The 14,411-nt window shown below is 36.8% G+C and overlaps 2 protein-coding genes and 1 pseudogene across 2 annotated transcripts; all 3 read left to right on the top strand.

Moving 5' to 3' along the window:
- Nucleotides 1-7,065: 7,065 nt before the first annotated feature.
- On the top strand, nt 7,066-8,784 carry LOC128366751 (chemokine XC receptor 1-like; annotated as a pseudogene).
- Nucleotides 8,785-9,337: 553 nt separating this feature from the next.
- Nucleotides 9,338-10,330, top strand: LOC128366744 (chemokine XC receptor 1-like). The gene has a single exon (XM_053327504.1). The coding sequence runs from the start codon at nt 9,338-9,340 to the stop codon at nt 10,328-10,330; it is 993 nt and encodes a 330-aa protein (XP_053183479.1).
- Nucleotides 10,331-11,639: 1,309 nt separating this feature from the next.
- Nucleotides 11,640-13,500, top strand: LOC128374044 (small integral membrane protein 26-like). Its single transcript, XM_053334277.1, has 2 exons — nt 11,640-11,846; nt 12,952-13,500. The coding sequence occupies exons 1-2, from the start codon at nt 11,726-11,728 to the stop codon at nt 13,122-13,124; spliced, it is 294 nt and encodes a 97-aa protein (XP_053190252.1). The 5' UTR covers nt 11,640-11,725; the 3' UTR covers nt 13,125-13,500.
- Nucleotides 13,501-14,411: the final 911 nt, after the last annotated feature.

Below are 14,411 nucleotides of genomic sequence, written 5' to 3'. Positions count from 1 at the left end.
TGCCTAGGCAGACAGGAAATGTTTAATGACTCGTTAAAAACTGAGAAGTTTGTGAGAGACAAATTAATTGCATCCCTCTCAAATTCTTTGTGCCTTGAGCAGATTTTTATCAATCTGTGCAGTCATGATTGACTATTAAAATCATCATTAGTATATACCAGTTGTTTAGCCTTCAGGTGATGGAAATATTAAGACTGAGTTTACAACACCATTAGCAAATTTCGAACAAAACCTATAAACTTTGAAACCACATTTGCATTGTCAAGCGCAGATATAAGACTGTGAGCAACTAACAATATAGATAGCAGACTATAGAAAGGTGCAAAAAATACAACTAATAACCACTGCAATTACTGTTATTACAGCTTTTACACCACTGCTATCATTATATATTATATCACTGTGTTTAACTGGGAGTCAGGCTTTTCACAGGTGAAGCAGCAACAACATGACACTTCACTAATGAATGCATAACTAATTTCAGATCCTTCCTCAATTAAAAAAAAGAGTTTTGCTTACCTTTTAGATCATTTGTGCAAAAGAAAAAAAAATAATCCCTCCCCAATAGAAAAAGGTTTCAACTTATTCAGTTTATTCTATCCACCACTATTCTTGCTGTGCATTAAGTCCAGGTGCTGAAAGAAAACTCTGTGCAATGCTTTTGACTCGCATGTGCCTGGGGAGTTTATGTATAAGCTTTGTCTGACTCATAGCTTCGGCCGACAAGTTTCAACAAAGTGGAATGGGCCGTTACTTCAGCTCGTGACAGGCACGCTGTTGAGACAGTGCAGGAAAAATAACCCTAGGCAACATGAATAAAAAGGTAAAACACAAGCATCAAGATAAAGTGGTTTAACAATGTGAGGCACTACTGATTTTCTAATTAGTCTGGTTTAACTCTGTGATTAAATGCTTGTTTGAGGTGTGAAGACAACAAATGAATGAACATGTGTATAAGAGGAATGTGACCTTGAACCTCAAACCTCAAACCTGAAAAAGACTAAATATATCTGATAAAGAAAAAAAACATTTCCTTAAGGCATAGAAAGTGAAACACCACATTTTCTTTTACCTGTTCTTAGAAAAGAAGGGTCAGATTTTCGGATTCCACACTGTCCCATATACCTAAGTATTTATTTTGTTCTTTGTAACTGAGATCAGACTTGGGCAGACTATGGTACAAATCATGTACACATATTGCTTCTTTACCAGAGACATTGTGCAATAAGACAAAGTTGTATAGTTGGAAATTTATTTATTTGTTTACATGCTTTAAGCCTTTACAGTGCAAGTGAAGCCTGACTCACACATTGAGCTTGAAACACCTGAACCATACCACCTTTTTTCTCTCTCAGTAGAGCTGAGAAATGCATTCTTTACAACATCCAGGTACATGCTTCCACAGGCTGGACTAACACAAATATATTGCGGTTCAGCCTTTTATATTCTTTTTTTATATATATATACTGAAGATTAATAGACTTAAACAGAGCATAAACGGTATAAGATGAGTTCCATTCTTTTACTGAGCAGAGGCTGGAAGTGGTTTGTACGTTTAACACACTCAACAGCAACTAACCAGTTACAAAAACAACAACTTTAAGCTGTGTCAATTCATTTTTGGTATCTTGGTGGAAGCAGAAAAAACTGCAAACATGGTACTTACATACAATATTACCACCTCATAATTAAGATATTAGGCCAAAAGTATCAGCAAAGAATGGCATGGCATTGTCATATTGTTACTTCATAAAAGTGTTAGTGTAATGTTGAATGTGTTAGAAAACAATAGCCTATTTAGACATCCAGCAGCCACATAGCAACATTAGCATTCATTTAGATTTGTGTGTTTTTCTGTCCTTTCATGCTGGGAATTAGACTGGTGTGACTGGAGTTTGTGGGCTGAAAGATCAAAATATGTAATAAAAGACATGGCTGGATCTACTATACAAGCAATCTGGGCAAGTCCCCAGGGGCCCTCAAGCAGAAATGGGCCATCAACGATGAGAGGGAAAAAACATCTGTGTGGGCTCCACAGAAATAAGACTCAAGACTCAAGACACGTTCTTTTGATTTTGATTACTACAATCTCTGTTGAAAACCTAGTATGTCCAAAACAAAATATGGAGTTACAAGGTTTCCACCCTACAGCAGCATTATCCACTGAGAATAAAATAAAAGTTGTTTCCAAGAAAATTAACTCTCATGATTGACTGTCATTTGTCCATTTGATGGAAGGGCAAGTGAATATTGGTTAGCAAATAAGTAACCTTTGAAAAGGCTGAAAATGAAGAAGAGGAGGTTGGAACATAGATTAATTAAGGAGGGGGTGTGCATGAGCTTCAGTGCTTAGAGTCCTCAGAGGTACAAATGCAGCCTTGCAAAAAGAGGCTCAAAAGCTACAAAACAACAAGCATTCCAAATTAAACAAAAAAATACGTTGTTGGTTCGTGCATGCTAGAACGATTGGCAGTAATCGGCAGGATGACATCATACATCTATCACTTCCAAAAGCATGACAAATCCCTGCTGACAAATAAATATGTTTTATGATGTGACAACACTATACTTAAGGTTTGGTAAGGTTACGGTAAATAGAACAAAAAAAACAACAGTTTCCCTCATAGCTGAGTGGATACAGTGCATGCCATATACCCACAACGTCCCTGGTAGTCAGGTTGTTACATGTCATACCCGTTTCTCTCTCCCCTTGTTTCCTGTCAGCCTCTCTGCCACCAACTGTCCAATCAAGGCAAAAAATGCTTCTCCTCGAAAAAAAAAAAGAGGCTTGGTCAGGTGTTGGGGAAAGATCCTCGTTCAGGTTAAAATAAGTTCTTTGTAAGGCTAGGGTTTATGCTAAAGTCATGGTTACAATACACGACTTTTAAAAAACTTGACTCATGGTTGGAATTTAGAAATTGACTGACCCCATTTACCCACCCCAACCCTCTCACTGCACAAATGTCACCAACAGCTTCATCTTATTGCATCCTTTTCTCCTGTCATAATTACTTCAGCCACCAGATGGCCTTTGTCACATAAATACAGTATACTATGTTGTTTCGAGGGACTGATTCTGTCTTTTTCTTGAAAAAACAGTCTCCTCCATGGAATTGAAGGGAATCAGAGGGTTGAGTAAAAATTATTTGCGGATTTGTCACAACAAGCGACACTTTTCAAATTGTCATTTGATCCATTTTTAATCTAAAACTGATGAGTGCAGCTTTAAACTGATAAATCTAGGTTCATGTTATGGCCAACACTTGATGTATGTTAGTGGTCTGGATTCTGGAGGATTGTTGAGCAACACTCACTGAAAACTATACAAATCTGTCCTTTTAAAGAGATTAAACTCACTTTTTTGGTTTGGGTGTGATAAAGACTCCGAAAAACACAAAGTTCATACTAACGTATTCAGTGTGACGCAAATCAAACCACAAAAAATTAAATATGGAATACCTTTAAAACTAAAATATTTCTGTGCACTTATATCTGCTGCTTGAACAAGTCTGAAACCATTTCTTGAAACTTGTAAGCAGCAAATTCTTTAGTGACACAGATCTGTTTAATACAACACACTCAAAATATCTGATGATTCAGCAGCACATCACTGTTTTTTTTTCTCTCTCTCTTTAAAATCCAGGTATCATCTTTCTTGTGTTGTTTGCTCGTTTACTTGACCATCAACTTCAAAAATAAAATAATTCAGGTGTTACTTCTACCCAGCTTGAAGTATTTATGAGTCCTCAGCCTTGTTTTCCATCCTCAGACTGCTTTAAAAAAAAGTGTTCTTCAAGCAGAGGTGAATGAGTGGCATTTAAAATTATTCACCCAGCGGCTAAACTATTAGTTAAATATATGTTTCAGTGGCTCCATGTACAGATCTTGACCTGTATTCTTCAAGGGCTCCAGGAGTTATAGAGATAAAAAAGAATTATAATAGCTAATGGCTACATTCCAAATAAATTGAAGCTGCGTGCATATGTACATATCATATATGAACCTATAAGCGGGTAATAAAAAACAACATGAGGGAATGTTCTGGTGAAAATATTTGCATAGATGTGAATAAACAAACATTTAAAAAAATATTCTTTAACCTCAGGCATCAAACTCATGCCAATACGTGTGTTCTGTTGAAGTGAACTTGTGCTATGTGAAATCAACACATATTTGTGGAATTGCTCAAGCCTACACATTTTTTTTTTTTTTACTATGAATCACATCTTCAGATGCAGCCACAGGTGTTTCATAGCTTCTGCACAGGTGAAACATTTAAAAAAAACTGTGAATGACTCATCGTCAGTAGTTCTATAAATCTTCTTTTCAATCAATTATGATTTGTGGTATTCCTTATAGGTCAAACAGATGACTCAGAAAGAAGCCTGGTAATATTCTACAATTATGTCATTGTCAGCAAATCTCATGTAAAGTCTAAAACCAACACGGACATTGTAGTTTATTTTCAATGGATCACACATATGCCATGTGCTTGCAAAAAATAGTCAACTAGTGTATTAATACACAACAGTACAAATTCACTGTTAACAATAGCTTGAATAAGACTTGAGTAGGACTGATCATTTTTGTGGTAAGCCTGTTTGTAGCTATTTAGAGAATGTCCTCCTAAGAAAAATTACACAATAGGTCATAATGTAAGTTGTCAAAAATGACCTACAGTGACAGACGCTAACTCGCACCATCTAGCTAATTATTACCCAGAGAAGTGAAGCAGACATCCATATAAGGGGGTGGGCTGGGTGGACAGTAGATAGATACTAACTTGCAAAAAGGCGATATAGTGGACTTGCTGCAGGAGATCACTATTTGCTTCCTGTTTCCAACCACAAGTTGGGACAGTTTTCTAAAAACTGTCATTATGATTGTCGTGGTGTTCACTTTTGTCATGCCGAGGAAGGTTGCCTAGCTTTAAGGAAGTAGTATAGTAGTAATCAGACCTTAACATCAGAAAATATCTGTATTTTTTTAACAGTGAAATGCAATGGTTTTGGAAAGCACCGACAAATGATGTTTTCCTGTGGATTACTGCTGATTATAACACACTGCAAAGGATCATTTTAGAGCACGTGGTCAAATGACCTAAATGGTTATTTAATTTTGAGGACTTGTTTTTATGTCATTTCTCTGTAATTGCTGCAGGTTTCAGGACCATATACAGACTTTCTATGAATGTAAGTCTGAAGAAATCCACTACACCCAACCCGCAAAAGATTTTAGGGGACTCTAAGAGGATATATTTTCCCATGTTATTTCACTCATGTGTCCCAGAGTTTCCTTTATGGTGTTCTTAAAGCAGTTTACTAAGAGCACTTCAAGCCCCCAAATCCAGAAAAAAAACATTTGGACATGACCTTGGTGTCCTACTACATCTCAATTCATCATTTTGGTGATTGAAGTCTCGCTGAAGACCAAGTCTCAAGTCTACAGCTGCTCTTTTCTGTATAAATAAATCAAGTCTGTTCATTGTGTTAATTGAACGGTTGGTGAGGACATTCTCCTGTTTTCACATGATGATAATATACTTGTATACCTTAGCTAGCAAGGAGGGAGGAGGAACCACCCTCAGTCAAGAGTTGCTACAAGGCATGTCAGTTGACAGCTCTGCCCTTTCTCCCACGTATAGTTAGCAGGAGAATAATAAATCAAGGAAAGAAATGTGCTGTGACTCACATTTAATACATGAACAGGTGCTCCAACAAGAACAGGGAAATTTCCTCAGCTAATTTCCTCTTGACACTGATCTTTTCCATTTGCAAGCCAATCTACACTCTTAAAAATTCTGGGTTATTTTAATAACACAACTGCTGGGTTCAGGCTGTTGGGTTTTAGGTTGGGTTGGTTTGACCTAACATTGGGGGAGATACTATTCAAATTTGTTGCTTATTATTCTTTGCAGTTTGACATTTGTATGCCACTGGAGACTCAGGTATGTTGTATAATAAAATACGAAACAAACTGTTAACATTCAAATAATACATGGCATGTCAACCAAATAAATATTATAAAGGTGAAAAGTCCATAATAGACTCACATGGGTTCTTCCTTTGTTATGCCTGGAATGATTTGGAGGGTCTCAGGCCTGAAAGGCAGAGTTGTATAATCTTGTGGGAGTGGTCTAGTCACAAGTGGCAGTCTATGCATGGTGCAAGTGGGTTCAGATACAGACCACAGGTAGCAAGAAGGTAGAGAGGCTGGAGAAGAATGACTATATAATTAGTGGAAGGAATGCATTGCTTGCAGGTGGAGTTAGGGTGGGCTTCAATAATGGCCAATCAATTTACACCTACTGTTCATACTGGGTATTAAAAGATCTCTACTTCAAATGTGTTTTCATTGTAAGTGACGAGGGCCAAAATCCACAGTGTATCCACAGTAATTTCAAAGCAGATGTGAAGCTTATGAGGCTTCAAGCTTTGAGTTAGTCATATCGAGTGGATATCTGACACATTTACAGTCTTTTTAGCATAAAATTCCCCTCTGAGTTTCCGAGGTGTTTCCCTGTTGAGCTGTGGTGGTAGTAACAAAAAGAGGGACTTTGGCACTAAAAAGACTAACATTAAAACGATATCTACTTGATTTGACTCATTTGGACTGCTGAAGCTTAAGGGTAGCTTTTAAATACATTTCAACACAGGAGGAGGACTGGATTGTATCCTCCATCACTTCAGTATGAACAGGAGAAAGTATTACAGTAAGAAACACCTGTGTCAGTGTTCATTTGGGCTCCTGACTGTTAAAAGAAGTTGTGAATCGGTCCTTTAAAGCACTTTACAAATACATATGTCTCAATCTGTTCTTTGCTCAGTCCTGTGTTTATATCATATTTTTGAACTGAACCATGATTGTCTGTGCTCTGGCCCAGATCTACCGTACTGGCTATCTGGACAAGACAGTGTCTTGTTGCCCTTTGTGATGGGAGAGGAAGCTCCCACAGAAATAGACACACACCACAGGTATAGTTGATGATGAGCTTTATTGTAGATCAATGGCAGATTTGATGGGGAACAGGAGAATAGCATCCAGGTACAGTTCACAAGGCAGAAGATGAAGATCAGAACCAGATGCACCGACAAGTACAAGTCAGACGAGTCAGAACCTGGAAATCAAACCGATGGTGAGCACTGGAGAGTCTAGCACGAAAGCAAAGTGCAATCTGGAAATGAGTGCATGGACAGAAGAAGCATATATAGTGGCTTGATTACTGATGAGGTACAGCTGAGAGTCCAGGTGAACAGAGTTGGCTGATGAGGTTGGTGTGGCTGATTGGCAGAATGGAGCAGAGTTGGGGTAAATGGAAATTTACCAGAGTGGCAGATAATAAGAAGAGCAGAACTGTGATGTGACTGACGGTTTCATTTCTCAGTTAGACGGTTGGGGAAGGAACTATTGGTCAGCAGGTCACAATGCACTGTGGTTAGTTTGCATCAGCTAGTGTGTGAGAAAAATGATCGTTTAGTTAAAAAAGGACAATGCCTACTGTAGCCAAAAGAAAAAAAAAGGGAAGAGAAAGAAGCGGCTTCAGAAATGTCCCGTAATTAAAAGTCGTATTTGCAGTAAGGAAAAGTTAATTTCTCTCTTTGATAGCTCAAGCCTGAGTTTGTGAAGAAGCTAGACTTTGAGCACTTGATCTCTGACTTTGCAAAGAAAAAGGGCAAGAAAGAGCAATCTCTAATAGTAAAAATCATATGTGTGCATTTAGTCATATCATCTGTATTATCTGTCCAGATAATGTAATATTTACATATATATACATATATATAAATATATATTGTGGATTAATTTATTGGATATGCTTTATATGACAATAACGTGTTTTGCATCACTGTGGTGTGATGCTGCTATAGGCCTATAGTACATATATGTGTGGGAGTTCCTTCTTCATGTGCATTATATGTTGGCTTATGTAGTATATGAAGTTGCCTCACTCACTTAGTGACCCTTATTTGAAATTTGCATTCAGCTGTGCTGTGTGTATCTCAGGATGGCATTGTTGTACACATGTATTACTGTTGTGTTGTCTACTTGAGTCATTGTCAGTGAATATTACCATTGTCTTGAGCCATACACTGCCTTCAGATGACTTAACCCATTGTGTTATTGTCTTTTAATGTGTGCAGTATTTCAGCACTTGGTTTATTGACTATTAGATGAGCAACAAGATGAAATGTGCAACAGAACAAGCATCAATGAGTTTGCAGTGATCTTCAACCCAGTGTTCTTTTCCATTGTGGTGATCCTCAGTCTGTTCGGCAACATCCTGGTCATTGTCATTTTGGTCAAGTATGAAAACTCAAATCCCTTACCAATGCTTTCATTCTAAACCTGACTGTGTCGGATCTCCTCTTCACTGCAGGTCTGTCCTTCTGGGCCTACTACCACATGTACAAATGGACTTTAGTCTTCTACAGTGGGTTCTACAGCAGTGGTATTGTCCTCATCCTGATGACTGTTCACCATTATGTAGCTGCCATGAATTCTTTTTCTGACATTGTGTCTACCAAAGGCTTCTACAGTGTTCTAACAACTATCATGATTTGGGCTGCGAGTATCCTGGTTGCCAATCCAGCCTTCCTCTTCATCAAAGTCATGAACACTGGGTTAGACCAGAGTCACTGTGGTTACATGAATTCTTACTGGAACTTGTGGGGAATCTACCAGCAAAATATTTTCTTTTTAGTGAGTTCAGTGGTATTTGTTTTTTGCTATTCTTAGATCATATACAGTATTCACTCTAACTGCATTTTATTATACATTTTTACATAAACCATTTTTGAATTATTTTATGTTTTCTCCTTCATTTTTGTCAGGAGATATTTCTTTTCTTTTATTTCTTTTCCAAGTAAATATTTTAGTTTTTGATCACGTAGACTGTTATATATAATATATATTTCAACATGACAATGTCATCATGATTATCATGCTTTACAATTGGACAAACTCAGATCCTATTCATCTTAGACCATAGGTGTCTGTTATAAATAAAATAGAAACTGTTGTTTCCTGGTAATGTCATGAAAGGCTTGAATTCACTATAAATTCATTTACTCAAATTACACAATCTCTGACTTGATGTGAAACAAAAAGAGGAACCTTAAGTTGCTCTGAAATAACACAGCTTTTCCATCACAGTGCAGAACAACAGCACAAGACTTGACAGACATTCAAGGTATCACTACTCTCAATATTTTAGCATAACTTATGCACTTTAATATTCTTCTTATTTTTAACACTTTATTGGTGATTACATTGTGAGGGATCAGAAGTTTTAATGACATTTGCTTTTAGTTTTGTGTTCATGTTTCCCAGATAATCCACAATGGCGAACAACAACACAACCTTCTATGACTACTACTACTATGATGGGGAGAATTCTTGCGATGATTTCATGGACTTTTCAACCATCAGCGCTGCCTTCTTTATTGTGATCTTCATCATCAGTATCACAGGCAGTAGTCTCCTCTTATTTGCTCTTGTCCGCCGCGGGAACCTGAAAAATGCCACAAATCTGTTCATCCTGAACCTGACCTGCTCAAATTTGGTCTTAACTGTCACCCTTCCTTTCGGGGCTGTCGAGCTCCTGCACCGCTGGGTGTTTGGTGACCTTGGCTGCAAATTGCTGAATGCAGTTGGCTCTCTTGGTTTTCACAGCAACATCATTTTACTGACTGCCATTACTGTGGATCATTTCATAACAGTGGTGTTGAACAAGTGGCCGAGCAAACTTGTAAGGGAGAGGTGTGCAGCGGGTTTCTGTGCAACCGCTTGGATCGTCAGCATCGTTGCATCCCTGCATTTTGCTATTAAGGTAAAAGAAACTACAACTGCAGATGGTGAATTCTTTTGTAACACTGAGGATCCTGATGCTAAGCTGATCTTTCTTCTCCAAATGTCACTGCTTTTCTTCCTCCCACTTATCATCATTATTTTTTGTTGCTGTGCCATCCTCAAAACAGTTCTGCAGTTTTCAAACAGAAGAAGGAACAGGACTGTGGTCATGGTGTTATGCATTGTTGCGGCCTTCTTCATCTGCTGGGGACCTTACACTATGTTGCTTTTTTTAGTAACTTTGCATGTACCTGACAACTGTTATGAATGGAAAAGCTGGCATATCGCCTTGAATATTTGTAGTATACTTGCATTCTCTCACTGCTGTATAAACCCTCTATTCTATATGCTCTCACAAAACATGCAAAGGCATCTGTTGCATTTTTTACACTGTGATAATGTCAGGAACATGGAGAGAGCTTCTAGCAGTTCAGATATTACATCACAAACTTATTCAGTTATGATGGACTCAGAATCCAAATAGACATTCACGTTTGAAAGAAAACACAAATCTGTAAATGCTTTTCTGTGATAAAGTTTTATTTCATTTGAGCCATGTTTCCTTTTTAAGTCTAATCAGTTTTGTTGATCTGATTTTTTTTTAAATGTGCAAAGTAAATGGTGAATATATGTTTAAAAAGCTGTATGATAATGAATGGAAATACTTTCACTGCTGCATTTGCCAAACCTTTTTGAATGACTATTGCTGTGCTGTTACATATGTTTGAATAAAATTAATAGTTGCTCTCTCTCTTTTTTTCTTCACTTCTTCATTTTAAATTATGCAGTGACCTTTGACATTTTTTCACTTCACTGAATTACCACGTACTTATTCATTTTGAGATTAGAAATTGAAACATGAAATGAAAGTTTGGGTTAAAAGTCTTCTTTTTTTAAAGGTGCAACCAGCATCTAGAACCAAGTCACTGCTTGTGCAACAACACACACATAGTGGGCGCTGTTGCCTTTCATATATGCTGCATTCTCACACAAACCTACAGTAAAAAACTACATACCATCAGTACACATTCTTATTTGCTGCATATCAGTGTGCTCAAATATAATTTCATTGAAACTAGAATTCATACAATACAAGCAATACAATAAGCTGTGCACTGTGCATCATATTCATACATACAACCTCTACGCAAGCATGTAATATCTTATGACAGCTTCTCATGTATTACATGTTTGTTTGTTTTTTCCACAAAAGGAAAATGTGGCAACACCAGTTTTCCTTTTTTAAAAAACCTCCTTGTCTTTTTTCTTTTTAACAAATGCTTAGCACTGATCTGACTCCCTCTGCAGGGAGTTTATTTCAGAGTATCTGCTACACAGGTTTCAACTGTATTCTGCAGCACCTTAGGGTGGTTCTTATGACAGGCCTTAAATAAGACTTGTGGTCTGTACTGCCGGAGGGGTGCACCAACACTAAATATAATACATCCATGCCTTATAGCACTGGTTCCCAAACTGATGATCCTGATATTATATTAATATAGAATTGCATAAAATGTCAAAAAATATATAAAGAAAAAATAATCCATAATGCATTACATTATTCACACATTTCACAACTACTATTTTTACACAAACATCCTGCTGGTATTAAGTTAATTAATTACTGCTGACTATTATATGTATTCTATTGCATAGACATATATACGTATATTATGTCTATGTTCTATACATTACTTTACAAAATTACTTTTTTAAATTAAAAAGACAACAACTTCCGGTCCACACCACCCGGGAAGTTTTTATTTTTAATGCACTTCCGGGTTGGCTGTCATGGCGGCATCCTGAACGACCCGACACATTTGTACCAAGAGACAAACTAAAACAAACAGAGCAGTGTGTGTCTCACTGAACTGCAGCCATGACGTTCAAAGACTTGTCCAAGTGGAACACCAGAATGTCTGCAGTGTACGCTGCTGGTGTCTGGACCATGCTATGTTCTTATGCTTACTACAGTTACACAGGCCGTTATGATAAGGCAGGTGAGTGACTACACACACACACACACACACACACACACACACACACACACACACACACACACACACACAGAGTCACCGTTGTAAATGTATTGTAGTATTATTGCTCGTTGTAGTAACAGTGTGTAACTAGCTATATTTGTTAGCTATTATCTGTTTTAGTACGTGTTAAACTAGCCTTCCTGTTACTAGGTGTTACAGTTGATTCTGTTAACCCACATAACTACTGCCGCTGTCATCATCCATAACTGTTACCAATTATCACTGATAGTGTCTAAAGCAAAGAACAGTAGCTTACATTTACTCCACTACTGTGCTTTAGTAGGTTTAAGAGACATTATAATAAGCCTTAGAAGGACTTTGGTTTAAGGTACTTGTATTTGCTGTTACTTTGTACTTTATACTTTATACTACTTCACTTCACAGTGTCAGTGGGGATAAAAGATCTGTTGCACCAAAGATAAAGATAAAAACAAAAACTGCTTCTATAAGTAATGCATTGTATGACAGTATATTAAACTACTCAACAATATCCCTCCTCTATTGCTCTTCCTGAGGGTTCTTCCATTTTTCCCTGATAAAGGATTTTTAGGGAGTTTTTGCTTATTCCAATTGCATATTTGTGATTTGTGATATTGTGTTATGCAAATGAAACTGGCTAGACTCGACTAAAGTACTTACATCTAGGCCTGTCACAATACTTACATGATCAACTTATCATACAATAATGTAATTATCAACACCATTATGTCTATATGGACTTATCATATGATATATGGACATGACCTTTGACCTGATATTACCACACTTCGCATTATTATACTATGATATTATCATTATATCAGTGGTATAAAATGATCTTATATCAATAATGTCATTTACTGCGATTATTTCTGAGACAATATATCGTCTAACAAAAGTAGTCATTGTGAAAGGTACATGGAATATAACACTGACAAGTGTATAATGAGTACTTATTTTGGCTACTATTCTATAATGGATAATAATGTACAAAGTGGTTCTATCCTCTCAACCTAGTTTACGTCGGTATATCATCAGTAACTGATGCCAAATCTCTCTTTTCTTTCTTTTTCTAACCCTAACCCAGTGAAAGAAGAAGTGGAACCAGAACCCGAGAATCCAAATCAGTTCGTCTACGAGTCCGCTCACAGCAAAACCATCATCGTCTACAAAGAAAACTTTGTTCCATACACTACGAGGATCTACAATTTCGTCAAATCCTTCAGCAGTGGACCTGAGAGTGGAGGCAGTGAAAAATAGCTGTGGAAGAAAGAGGAGAATGGACACTGTGGACTTGTGGAGAGTGAATGTTTATGATGCACTATGACTTGATGTGTTTGTGTGAGGACATTATCGTGAGTTTTAGAGAAAACTCCAATGTGGTATCCAGCTGTGTGGTTCAGAGAGGGTTGCCACTTGTGCTCAGATGCTGGTATTTTATTATTATGAAACTGTCTAACATTCAAAAGTACCCCTGTCAGTGTCATCCACACTGTTATCTACTGTAAGACGTTGCCAAATCCACAAAAAATGCTGAAATAAACTTATTTAAACATGCTGTGTATAAACAGTAAGATTCCATTTAAATAACTACAGCACATGTTTAAAGGGCCAGAAGGTTGAATGAATCTATTCATTATGTACTTTTATGAAATGTCTAACTGAATAACATCTGAAACTTTGACACTGTGTGAGATATTATATCAATTCTGTGGCCATTTTTGAAGCCTTAAATTGTGGTGTATCATATTAACTTGTTTTCTTCTACAAACATCTCAATTGGCCTTTTAGCAGATGACCTGTCAAAGCAGGAAAAGCACAGATGTTACTAATAACAATGGCTCTGTTCTATTCAAGTGAACCATGACAGTAAGCAGTGAGCAAATATTAGAAACATCTTTCAGTATTATGCCGAACAATGCAACCACAAAGTCCAGCCTCAGAATGTACAGCAGAATTGAGTCTGCATAAAAACACCAAAAAAAGGGTTTCAATGAAAACTGAACATTGCACTTAAAGTTGTATGTATTATCTTTACTTTACTGGTAGCCCAGTGCAAGCATATATGATTTTCATTTTGAAGGGTTGCTCTGAAGTGGTAAGAAATAAGTGAAGCAAGTATTTGTATCCTTAAGCAACTTTTGAATGCAGTACTCTTACTTGTAATTGAATATTCTTTACATACTTTTAAAAGTATGCATGTAATATAAGGAAAACTACTCAAATTACAAAAGTTAAAAGTGCTGACTATGTGGGAAAAATCGCCTGCGTGAAATTGTATATTTATAAATTATATATTATTAAAATACTATCAGAATATTATGTTGTTGCATTAACAAATTGAATTTAGTCTATAAAAATACAGTTATATATTCACTGCAGTTTTCTTAAGGCTTAGTAACCAGTATAGAAGAGAGAAAAGCACAAGTTTAAAATAAAATTTAAAAAAACAATTAATATACAAATCAGATTTGTACTAATTTACTACATACCAATTTAGTTACTTAGCATTACTGTAAAACAACTTGCTAACACCTTTTTGTCCCA

This window comes from Scomber japonicus, chromosome 2, assembly GCF_027409825.1.
Source record: "Scomber japonicus isolate fScoJap1 chromosome 2, fScoJap1.pri, whole genome shotgun sequence".
Lineage (NCBI taxonomy): Eukaryota > Metazoa > Chordata > Actinopteri > Scombriformes > Scombridae > Scomber > Scomber japonicus.
Note: the sequence above shows the minus strand (reverse complement) of the source record. Positions and strands in the feature narration are given on the sequence as shown.